This window comes from Danio rerio, chromosome 2 (genome assembly GCF_052040795.2).
Source record: "Danio rerio strain M-AB ecotype USA chromosome 2, GRCz13ab, whole genome shotgun sequence".
Lineage (NCBI taxonomy): Eukaryota > Metazoa > Chordata > Actinopteri > Cypriniformes > Danionidae > Danio > Danio rerio.
The window spans coordinates 33,492,035-33,503,842 of NC_141022.1; the positions used below are offsets into that span (position 1 = coordinate 33,492,035).

At 34.4% G+C, this 11,808-nt stretch overlaps 1 protein-coding gene and 1 long non-coding RNA gene across 5 annotated transcripts in view; one reads left to right on the forward strand and one right to left on the reverse strand.

Annotated features, from left to right (window-relative positions):
- trpa1a (transient receptor potential cation channel, subfamily A, member 1a) overlaps positions 1–6,427 on the reverse strand; it is an 18,941-nt gene extending 12,514 nt beyond the window's left edge. Inside the window, exons 1-10 of one of the 3 annotated variants that reach the window (XM_087239291.1) lie at positions 6,394–6,427; positions 6,113–6,256; positions 5,406–5,556; positions 3,134–3,309; positions 2,923–3,030; positions 1,631–1,739; positions 1,368–1,513; positions 1,144–1,280; positions 988–1,036; positions 794–893 (exon numbers count right to left, since the gene is read on the reverse strand). In XM_087239291.1, coding sequence (XP_087095417.1) covers positions 794–893; positions 988–1,036; positions 1,144–1,280; positions 1,368–1,513; positions 1,631–1,739; positions 2,923–3,030; positions 3,134–3,309; positions 5,406–5,556; positions 6,113–6,223 — 1,087 coding nt within the window. In that variant the 5' untranslated portion in view covers positions 6,224–6,256; positions 6,394–6,427. 3 annotated transcript variants of the gene reach the window in all.
- LOC141378363 (uncharacterized) overlaps positions 1–11,529 on the forward strand; it is a 14,121-nt gene extending 2,592 nt beyond the window's left edge. Inside the window, exons 3-5 of one of the 2 annotated variants that reach the window (XR_015478600.1) lie at positions 3,111–3,276; positions 9,951–10,077; positions 11,114–11,529. This is a non-coding gene — a long non-coding RNA (uncharacterized LOC141378363). Of the gene's footprint in view, positions 1–3,110; positions 3,277–9,950; positions 10,414–11,113 lie in introns of those variants that run through there. The other variant, XR_015478599.1, reaches the window with a different exon arrangement.
- The last annotated feature ends 279 nt before the right edge of the window (positions 11,530–11,808 follow it).

The following is an 11,808-nucleotide window of genomic DNA, read 5'->3' on the forward strand; positions in this document are numbered from 1 at the left end:
GCAATAATACATTCTTACAACATTGTTATTCATTCATTCATGTTCTTGTCAGCTTAGTCCCTTTATTAATCCGGGGTCGCCACAGCGGAATGAACCACCAACTTATCCAGCAAGTTTTTACGCCGCAACCCATCTCTGGCAAACATGTCTTTGGACTGTGGGGGAAACCAGAGCACCAGGAGGAAACCCACGCAAAGGCAGGGTGAACATGCAAACTCCACACAGAAATGCCAACTGAGCTGAGGTTCGAACCAGCGACCCAGCGACCTTCTTGCTGTGAGGCGTCAGCACTACCTACTGCGCCACTGTCTCACCCTCAACGTTGTTATAAAATATATAAAAACTAAACTATTAAGAATAGAAGTAAAAAAAAAACATGTATTAAACAATTATTCTAAAACTTAAGCTACAAAAATTTATAAATATTTATTAGCATTATTGTAATATATATTTCACTGTTATTATTTATGACATTAATACTATTGTTAAAGTATTACTACTACTACTAATAAAGTTTGGTTATTTAATTGTTTATATTTTTTATTAAAAGTAGGAGGAAAATTATAAATATGAAGAAAGTGTATACATAAAGAACAATAATAATACATTATAAATAAAATATTTTTATAATAAAATAATTATTAATGTATTATTAATTAACATCATCATAAATAATATGAATAATTCTGATAAAATATAACAATTATGATAACAGTACAATATTTATTTTCAAATAAACATTGTTATGTATGTCATTATTATTCAGTTGTTTATATTAATCTATTATAATTACCATGGGACAGAAGCAGATTAACTGTTCTCCATGCTCCGCAACTTGTTGCCAGAAGGAGTGGAGAATGGCCTTTGCAGTCAACAAAGTCAATGTTGGCACCCTGAAACAGTCAAAGTTTCCCATAATTAACAAAAGATTTATAGGCTACAAACTATAGAAGCATAGACTCTTATAAGCAACTCCAGTTGCCATACCTGTGACATAAGATACTCTGAAAGTTCGAAATGGTCAAAAATCACTGCTCTGAAAAGTGAAAAAATAAATGCAGAGAGCTCAGATACATTGATATGTTAATTTGATTAGACATATTCTCATTATTTTTACATTAGTATAACATAAAGCTGAAGTACTTGTGTAGTGGCGTCTGGTTGGCCCCGTCAGTTATGTTGATAAGATCACACACTTTAGGGTAAGACGAAAGCATGACTTTAACAACCTCAGTGGCACCTTGACTACATGCAAAGTGGAGAGCAGTGGATTTATCACACTGTAAAGAGTAAAAGAGATTACAAATGTTAAAATGGGATTGAAAGGCATTGCTTGTTGGTATTTTTATATTATATTTATCTTTTACCTGCTGCTGATCAATTTTGGCTCCGTATCCAATGCAGAGTTTAATGATGTCCAGATTTCCTCCACGCACAGCCAGGTGAAGTGGGCTGCTGCAAGATTTATCCACATAGTTTATATGGGCGTCAATGGACAAACCAGCTTCTTCTCCTGTGAAACATTCAGTAATATGAGACACTTAAAGTACTATATTAATGAGGCTCATAGTATTAATATAATGTTTCAGGCTCAGAATGCACTGCTTGTTCAGTGACACAATATTCTCACCTTTCAGGAGAATGACCTCCATGGATTTCTTAGCTCCAGAAAAAGCAGCAGCATGAATTGGAAAATGTCCAAGGTTGTTCTGACGACAAAACTTTGCACCATGCTTGTACTGGAGGAAATAGGTCGCAAAGGTTGTATGGTTATCATTAGGAAATATTCATAGTCGTAAAATTCTGTTAATCAAATAATTAATTACAATCATTAAAAAAAAACTTTAAATAATTCTATTTATAACTGAAATGAAATATCTTGTCATGTTTTTCAGGATTTACCTAAAACATGCAGTGCAAATGCAATTAAAAGGCATTTAATTAAAATTTATTCTCAGAAAGTTATACTCAGAACATGTTGAAGAAGAGTATTTAATCAAATCATAATACAAGATTAGTACTACAAACAGTAGTAGATCATTTTCTAACATGACCTCATAACCTCACAGAAAAACAGAATTATTTAAAATTTCAGCGAATCAGAAGTTAATCTGTATGAATGAATATGATCTCATTTGTATCGATTTTTAGAAAACAATATGTTCGAAGTCCTGCCCCTAAACATAACCGTCATGGGCAGGTAATACAAAAAACAAACAAATTAAAATAATAATTAGATTAGGCAGTCATTTGCAGAAGATGTTATCCAAACATATCCATTACCATCAACGTTATTTTTAATTTGCAAGATTGTTGTTGGTCATTGGGGAAATGAGATTTGAGGTCTATGTTTGTTCATTTGAACATAATTAAATCAAGTTTAGTTTAGTTTGATAATAGACATCTCATAGGCATAGGTCACGCACTGCATTAGAGCGGTTGGTGACTTGTTTTCTTAGGTAGAACATTAAAGAAGACTTTTAGAGGATTCAAAATGTCAGTCAATGTCTGCCAGCACTTTGAAAGTCAACAAAAGCATATACAGGCAAAGCGAAATTAATAATCATGGTTCCTGATGATATGTTAAAGTCTTAAAAAAAAAAAAAAACTTGTTTACAACAGAGTATGAATATTTTGTAGTATCAAAACGGTATTTTTTGCAATCTGTATTTTTCAATCTGTAAAAAAAAGTGAGATTGAAATATATTATGGATGAATATAAATTTAGTTTTGCCTTTATGCCTTTATTGATTCTGACTTGTGTATTATGTATTTCCTAAAATTCCTCTTTAATGTTCTACAGATGAAAACATTTTACGTACATCTCGGATGACCTGAGGTTGAGTAAACGAACATAAAATAAGTATCTTAAACCAAATTTAAAAGTAAAGTAAATAAAACCAACAAAAAAAATCCACTTACCAATATACCCAGGGCCTCATGGTTGTCCAAAGCAGCGGATAAAATAACAGGAGTGTTTCCCAAATCTCCCTCCAGGTTCACATCAGTTTGTTTATGTGACACAAGTTGCTGTAATCACAAAAGACTCATGTCAGCTACACCCAAAGCATAAATACAGTGTTTCTTGTAAAACATTACTGTGTTTGCAGAAAAAAAGATGAGATTGACCCACCTCTAAGACAAAGTTTTTGCCCAGACTGACTGCCATATGAATGGGTGCCTGGTTGCTGTTGTTGAGGACGTTTGGATCTGCTCCCAGAGACAGAAGCACAGAGCAGCTCCCGGGCTGATCCTTCTGCACGGCCCAGTGAAGAGGTGTGTTTCCTTCCTCATCTCTCACATTGAGCTCTAAAATGATGACCATTATAATAAATACAGTAACAGAAGAGTCGACTCAGAACTGCAGTCCATAAACTTAGCCTGTTTATCACCATCTTTGTGGAATGATCAGATCTACATGGCTTGTGGCTCCTTGGCATGGATGAATGTTTTAAGGAGTTTGTGTGGCAGTCAGTCGTTGCACCAGTGTGGATGCTGTACTTCAAAATCATAGATTTTACATCTTGAAAGTTTAACCCAAATTAGAATTTTCACTGGAAAACATCATATGAACAATTAGAGGCACGTTATGCCATTTTTACCACTAGAGGGTGTGTATTTACAAAAAAAAAAAAACATATTTAACCCATGACTGAGTATGCAATCATGGGAGTTGTCATCTTCAGTACATCCTACAGTACTAGTGCAGAAATCATGTTCATGTTCACAAGGTCGCATAGCCCTCTCACCTCTCAAAAAAAATTTATCCACACGTCAAAACGACATGTAGTGCAAGCTCTGATTAGTTGGCTTGGTAGCTGTGCCGAGTGTGGGTGGTCCTGAGAGCCACGAGCCTGATGGAACGAGTGTTTACAAGTGTTGGGTTCCGTAAAGGCACTCTAGATATGTTGTTTACCTTATGATTAAAGTTGTTGCACTTCTATGGGTTCCTGAATAAGCGAGTTTTACATTAAGGTAGCCTTCAGAAAAAACAAAACACCTGATAAGAAACTCGATACAGAGGAGCATAACATAACCTACTGCCAGCTAGCATTTTGGAAGTGATATTGAAGAGCAACACAAACAGGACGCTGAAGTATTTGCGCAAGGCATGCACCTTGGGTCACAGTAGTCACTTGATGCAAAAGTATAAACCAACCTTAAGGCTGAAAGCTGTTGCTGAACATTCAAACAATTACTAATGTGAGACGAGCAGCAGAGCTTTTATTATGCCACAGTCCACCCTTATCTGTTAATAAAAGTCATAATCAAGGCTAGGAGGAAGCAGCGCTGTTTTATCATGATAAATACATTTTAAAGTTCGTCTTGAATGGTACTCTGTGCTGTCCAATAAAACACACAACATATTAAAGTGTCTTTGGCGTTTCCCTGTAGAATATAAATTAAAAAATTTTAATTGAAGGCGTATGACATCATACATCATTAGCTTGTGTCAAAACTGCTAATTTCACTGGATTTGAGCATTCTTCAAAACAGAACAACTGTACATATTATGCTTTCAACATGTCTGTCATTTTTGGACATCACACTACAAAATGTGAATAAACCTAACAATCACGTAGCCCACATCCAACTGTGCAATTGATTTTAATTAATATAAACATTGTTTCCAAAGTACAGTTGAAGTCAGAATTGTTAGGCCCCCCTGAATTATTAGCCCCCCTGTTTATTGTTCCTTAATTTCTGTTTTAGAGAGAGAAGATTTTTTCAGCACATTTCTAATCATAATAGTTTTAATAACTCATTTCTAATGTGGAGAGTAAATTATATTTGACAAAAGATTTTTCAAGACACTTCTATACAGCTTAAAGTGACATTTAAAGGCTTAAATTAGGTTAACTAGGCAGGTTAGGGTAATTAGGCAAGTTATTGTATAACGATGGTTTATTCTGTAGACTATCGAATAAAAACATTGCTAAAAGGGGCTAATCATTTTGACCTTAAAATGGCTTTTAAAAATGTAAAACCTACTTTTATTCTAGCTGAAATTAAACAAATAAGACTTTCTCCAGAAGAAAAAAACATTATCAGACATACTTTGAAAATGTCCTTGCTCTTTTGAACATCATTTGGCAAATATTTAAAAAAATAAAGAGGGGCTAATAATTCTGACTTCAACTGCATGTGTTTTAAATTTTAAGTTTATAAATGTTCTTTGCATGCGTTATATTCTACATAACTTCTGTATGTATACAGACATGACATAATGGCACACAGTCAAACAGCAAAATGCACCAGTAACACTCAGATTAGAACACATTGTTATAAGATTACCATTGTGAATCTGCAGTTGGAGGTAAGGTTATGGTTCTTTTAAATCACTTTTAATTTAAAAAAGTTATGGACTGCAGCTTTAATTGAAGCTAAAGGCATGGTTCAGTTACCTTGGTGTCCAACGATCTGCACGATATGTCTAATGATGCGGAAGTGCCCGTTGGCTGAAGCGTAGTGCAGTGGACTGGCACCAATGTTGTCGCGTGTGTCCAGATACCTGGAGTTTTTCTCCAGAGCCGCTGCGTTTCCTTGCTTAGTCCACTAAAAGCAGCAGAGTTTAAAACTCACTCATGAGGAACATCAGACCACATGCACAAGCTGTCAACCCACTCCACATGAAATGCATTTTCTCTCTCAGAAAAGTTGTAAAGTATTTTTTATGTACATTTCCAAAGCCTAATTTTTATTTATTACTATATTTATTCAGCAAGAACAGAATAAACTGAAAAAGAATCTTTAAAAAATGTATCACATTTTAACATTTATTTTAAGCTTTATGTAATTGTTACAAATATATATTAATGAAACATAAAAAAGACACAAGATATTTAAAATGATTATATTTCATCATAATAATGTTCCTACTGTGCTGTATTACAGAGCAAATAAATGCATAAGAAACATCTTCCTAAAGGAACTAATAAAACTTGCTAAAACACATGGCAAAATTACTAAAAACGTTCAAATTACAATGAAAACAACATTAAAAAGTAATGCAAAACTTTAATAAAATCTTTTTTCTTTTAATCTTTAATTAATATTTAAATAAAAACTGACCTTAAAATAATAAATGGATAAATTTAGATAAGCAAAATACCTCAAACACATTAGCAGATATCTGGTTGCTCTCGTCTCCATCCATCACGCTGTCGTATGACTGCTGTCTAGATTTTTCGCTTTTGGAGATGTGTGTCATTTTTTTTGTCATCCTACAAGTGGGCCATGAAGAAATTCTGAAACACTTTCCAAAACAAATTAAAATATACTAAATTAAAATGCTTATTCATACACAAGCTTCATTTGATAAAAGAGAATTGCTTATTAACAACACACTAAAAAAGAGAATTAGAGGAAGCTTTTTATAAGGCTCATTCTTACCCATTTGGGAGCACTTCTTTATCGGCTTGTGTGTGGCTTTGCTGTCAGTGAGGGGTTTTATAGCGCGGTCAGATGTGTTTTTCTGATGCAACCAGATGCTTCCTAATGAGACTTACGCGTTATGGTTATGGGGGCTGAGAATCAAGTTCCACTACATGTATTACATTATGAAGTTTTATGTATGAAATGATAGAATTGGGATTGTATATAATTCATGATAATTATATTTTATTTACATCATCCTTCTTATTTTCAGTTAACTCAATAAATAAAGCATTACTTGTGTGGTTTGTAAATATCAATCAAGGATTTAAAAGTCAAAATGCTACATGTTACCATTAGAGTGGCCCATTTCAGGTCTAAGATCATTTCCTTTGGGTCCTGACGAGACATAAACACCCTGTGTTTTGTTCATGGGCCATTATTGCTCATGAAGGGAATGATATGCCAGATGTAACATAAGACTGATGTTCTTTTTTAAGACTGTGCTGATTATGGTTATATCCTTTTAGCACTTTCAATTCTCACAAGTCATTTTATTGGGTGCAGAACCAACAAATAAAAATTATTTTGATGATGATGAAGTTAATAGCTCATGTCTAATCTAATTATGAGTCTGTTTAGTAAGTTGCTCTACCTTGAGATACTTAGCCTGTAAAAATGGCTGTTAAATAATAAAAAGTGATTTTAATGTTAAAAATGCTACAATAAAAAGAGAGTTATAAGGCGAGTAACCATAATTGACTTTCCCAGAATTTCCCACTTTACTTTTAGAATTTTTTTTGTTATCATAATGTCAAATGTTGAAATATAATGTTTATTGCATCACTTAAAGATTGTATTTAGTAGATTTGTCAATGACAGAGAGCACCTTCTATATATTACGATGGATTTCTGCTTGTCAATAAGCTGTTTGCAATAACTGATCATGGTCTCATCACCACCTACTCATGGTGGTGTTTTTGTGTGTGTAACAAAGGTACAATGTTTAGATGTTAGTGCTTTAAAATATTGTTTTATTTATACTGTAAATTAATCAAATATGTTATTTTATTGTAAAATTTCGACTATATTTTTAAAGGTTATCATTTTATAAATTGTGACCAATTCAGTTGTAACCGTAACAAAATATCAAGTATTCTGTGAAGGTGCTTTATTTTTATAAAAATTTGGCTACACATCTATTTGACAGTGATATTAATGATGATGCTAATGTCCTAATACAGTTTGTTGGTTTTGGGGTTGGCTTTTATGTTAGAGGTCCTCTGGACCACCTCCATCCCTTTAGAGGTTCTTCCAAACACTATGGGCCCTATCATACACCCGGCGCAATGTGGCGCAAGGCGCGGCGCAATAGTCTTTTGCTACTTTCAGCTTGGCGCAAGAGTCGTTTTGAGGCGTTGGGCTACGCTGTTTATATCATATGTGCGCCCATAGGCGTTCTGGTCTAAAAAGGAAGGCGTTCTGAGACGTATTGCTGGCGCGTTGCTATTTTGAGAAACTGTAATAGATTTTTCAATAGACCAGAGCAAACCCAGTCTAAAGTCGAGCGCAGAGTTGCGCCTCGCTTACCCACTGCTTAATACACACAAGATGTAGAGCAAAATGCAAATATCTTTACATATGAAAAAAATATGAAAATATTAAGGATATATATATATATATATATATATATATATATATATATATATATATATATATATATAGGATATAAATATATAATACATTTTTTTCTAGCCTATATAAATATGAAAAATAACTGCTTTTATGCCTTCTTTATCTCGGGAGGCTTTTTCAGTGCATTTATAACAATTTGCTTTTGTATAATGTTATTATTATTAGCAGTATTATTTATTATATCCATATTTTTATTTGTTTTATTAAAACAAGCTTAGATTTGCCCGCCTGCAGGTTTTAGACCATATGGGGCACAGCATGTGTTTTAGGATATAACTCAGGTTTTTGAACACACTTCGTTATTATTGTTCATTTATTCGTTTGCTGGAAATTAGAACTGAATTTAGAAATAGTTTTGAAACAAATATTTGCGCTTAACCAAGGAAATTAATTATTTATAGGCTAATTGATTTCTGTGCGTAAAGGTTTCCCTATTCACGAGAGCGAAAGTGAAAGTAGATAATTTATCTCTCATTCTCGCGTGGTAGATGCTCTGTTTAACTGTTTTCTGTTAAAAAAACTGTTGACTGTTAACTGTTTGCTTGTGAAATGCTCAGTTTTTCCACTTACCCTTTACATCATGTAAATAGCAAACGCACTTATGGCGCAAGGCTCTTAAAGGGAATGGGAGATGAGACTCTGATTGGTTTATTCTCAAAACACACCTATAACTTATTAAGAAAATAAACTCAACCCTTTTAGACCATGCGCCACGGTGGAAAGCGGATTTTCCCATCCTTAAATTAGCAAAAATGCATTCTGACACGCCCTGAAAGCATTTGTGCCCTGCGTTTTGCGCTTTGCGCATGGACCGTCAAAATAGAGCCCAATGTGTTTGTTGTCTAGCCTGGGGTTGGGACGACGGTGATGAAGAACTGCGAGTCTTTGGTTCCTGGTCCTGTGTTAGACATGCTAATGGTGTAGGGTCTGTCATTGTCACAGCAAGAATGTCACTGCTTTGAGTCTCAACTGGGCCAGTTGGCATTTCTGTGTGAAGTTTGCATGTTCTCCCCGGGTTCACGTGAGTTTCCTCCGAGTGCTGCAGTTTCCCCACAGACCAAACACATGGGCTACAGGTTAATTGAATCAACTTAATTGTCTGTAGGGTATGAGTGTGTGTGAATGAGAGTGTATGGGTGTTTCCTAGTTTTCAGCTGGAGGGCATTCCGTTGTGTAAAACGTGTGCAGAGTAGTTGACGGTTCATTCCGCTGTGGTGACCTCTGAAATAGACTAAGCTAAAGGAAAATTAAAAAATGAGTATTCTGTAAATTACATTACATTTACCATGAACATTTAACTGCTCCATATTGCAAGATAATATCTTCACATAATAACAGCACTCTCCACATATTAAGTTATTCTAAATTCTCTTTTTCGCCAATGTTATAAGATTGCAGTTTTACACCATCATACTGATAACCTTTCTTTAGTTGTATGGCAATACTACAGTTCAATCTGAAGCACAAAAATTCTGCCATACACTTTACTTCCTTATAAAAGGCATTTTGATTCATACAAACAAAGAACAGGCAACAGAGTGAACCACAAAATAGAAATTTACTCACCTTTTACTTACCCTCTAGTGGTTTCAATTTCAAACCTTTGAGTTTTTGTTTGTTGTTTGTTTGTTGTTTCATGGAAAATAAGATATTTTGAAGAATGTGGAAGTTCACTAAACATTGACATCCGTAGTAGAAAAAAAAGGCAGTGGAAGTCAATGGCAACTGTTTTCCAACACATGCATGCAAACATTGCTGCACACTAACTAGTCACCTGTGGGCAGAGCTAGCTAATTTGAGATTGTGATTGCCAACATAACATCAAAAACGTGTTTATTCAAAAGAAAAAAATAAAACAATGGTTGTGTTATATTTTACAGACTCCATGTTTGTTAAAAGACATGGCCCAGACAATCCCACAATCCAGCAGATTTGGAAAACAGCTGTGGAAGTTCCCTGGAAGACAAACCTGTCTAGGGGATAAACCACCGCCAGATACTGTAGCTAGTATGGCTGACTTTGGGAAATTGGTTTAAAATAGCAAGAGTGATGGAGAGCGCAGAAGCTCTAATCATAGCAGGACAAGAACAAGCACTCAGCTCTAAATCAATAGGGATAGTCCTCCTGAGACAATACTGCACCAAATAGCAGGATGCATGAAGCAGACAGAGCAGCACAGCTTATTGCTGGATTTTACATAGAAGCATCCCAAAAAACAATTTACAGTGTTAAGTTATAAGTAAAATTCTCTTACTGTTTCAGTTATGTTCACACATGGGGTTGTAAATCATTAACTTTTGTTTATGCTAAACACATCAAGTAATGACATAAAAAAATGGGTTTAAAAAGAAAAGAAAATTTCAATACACTTTACAATAAGGTTACATTAGTTATTGTTAGTTGCCTTATTTACTAATTAACTATTGCACTATAAGTTAACAAAAATTTTATTGTCATTAACACATGTTAAAGATACATGAATAAATACTGCAATAAATGTATTCATTATTTGTTCATGTTAGTAAATGCATGAACTAATGAAATGTTTGTAATGCATTGGCAAAGTTATTATATATATACATTTAGGCTATACCAGCCATGCTTTATTTCAGAAATTGGATCAAAATTGGTATTAAGATATATTCACAGACCATTTATTGCAGCTTCAATATCAACATTCTTTAAAATATGTTTCATGTCTGGAAAATGAAAAGTTTATAAAGGTTTGCAAAAACACAAATGTGTAAAAATGCTTACAGACTGTTAATGTTTGGATAAATTCTCCCTTTAAATCTGCTTTGATTAATATGAAAACATAGAATTAGTTTGTTTAAAAAAATCTTTAAGTATCTAAAACTGCCTGGAGGTGGTGGGAAATAGGTAATGAGTAAGTCACTGAGTCTTTTATTCAGTTGATTAGTTCAAAGGACTGATTCATTCAGCAATTTAGTTATCAGGAAAAACAATTTATTTATTTTTAACATTTGTTTTTCATGGCAAACCATCATGCTCAACTAAATACAGACTCTTTCTCTTTTCACAGATTGGATTGTATTAACTTTCAATAATCTCCAGTTTTTTACCGTTTTCAGCACTGTGAGAGCTTTGGAACCACCGGTACTACTGCTGATACAAGTGCAATAGGTTTGTCACTGTTTTGTCAATGTCAACACTCAAAGCGTTACAGTGTGCTTGCATGTTTTTATTCCACTGGTGCATCACTGGTGTGCCATGTGAGAGTGGGAGTGACTGAGACCTCAGAGCAGACAGACGGTGACCATCTGCCTGAAGCTTTTGTTCCAGTGACATTAGTGGCACAATTTAGAAAGCTTAAAACTGTCTTTTTGGTCTTAACAGCTTTGTTGTTTGAAATAAAAAAATACCAACAAAGCAATTTTCATTATAAGATATAAGAGTGACCTTAAATTCTTGAAATAAACTTCAAGCTAAAAAATACCCGCAATAATATATGTTTGTTTTACATTACCCTGAAGGAGAGAGAAACAAAGAAACAAAAAATATATATATTTTAATATTACTGTTAACAATTTAATGGGCGACGCAGTGGCCGGTAGGTATTGTACAGCAAGAAGGCCGCTGGGTTGCTGATTCGAACCTCGGCTCGGCTCAGTTGGCGTTTCTGTGTGGAGTTAGCATGTTCTCCCTGCGATCACGTGAGTTTCCTCCAGGTGCTCCAGTTTCCCCCTCAGTCCAAAGACATGTGGTACAGGTGAATTG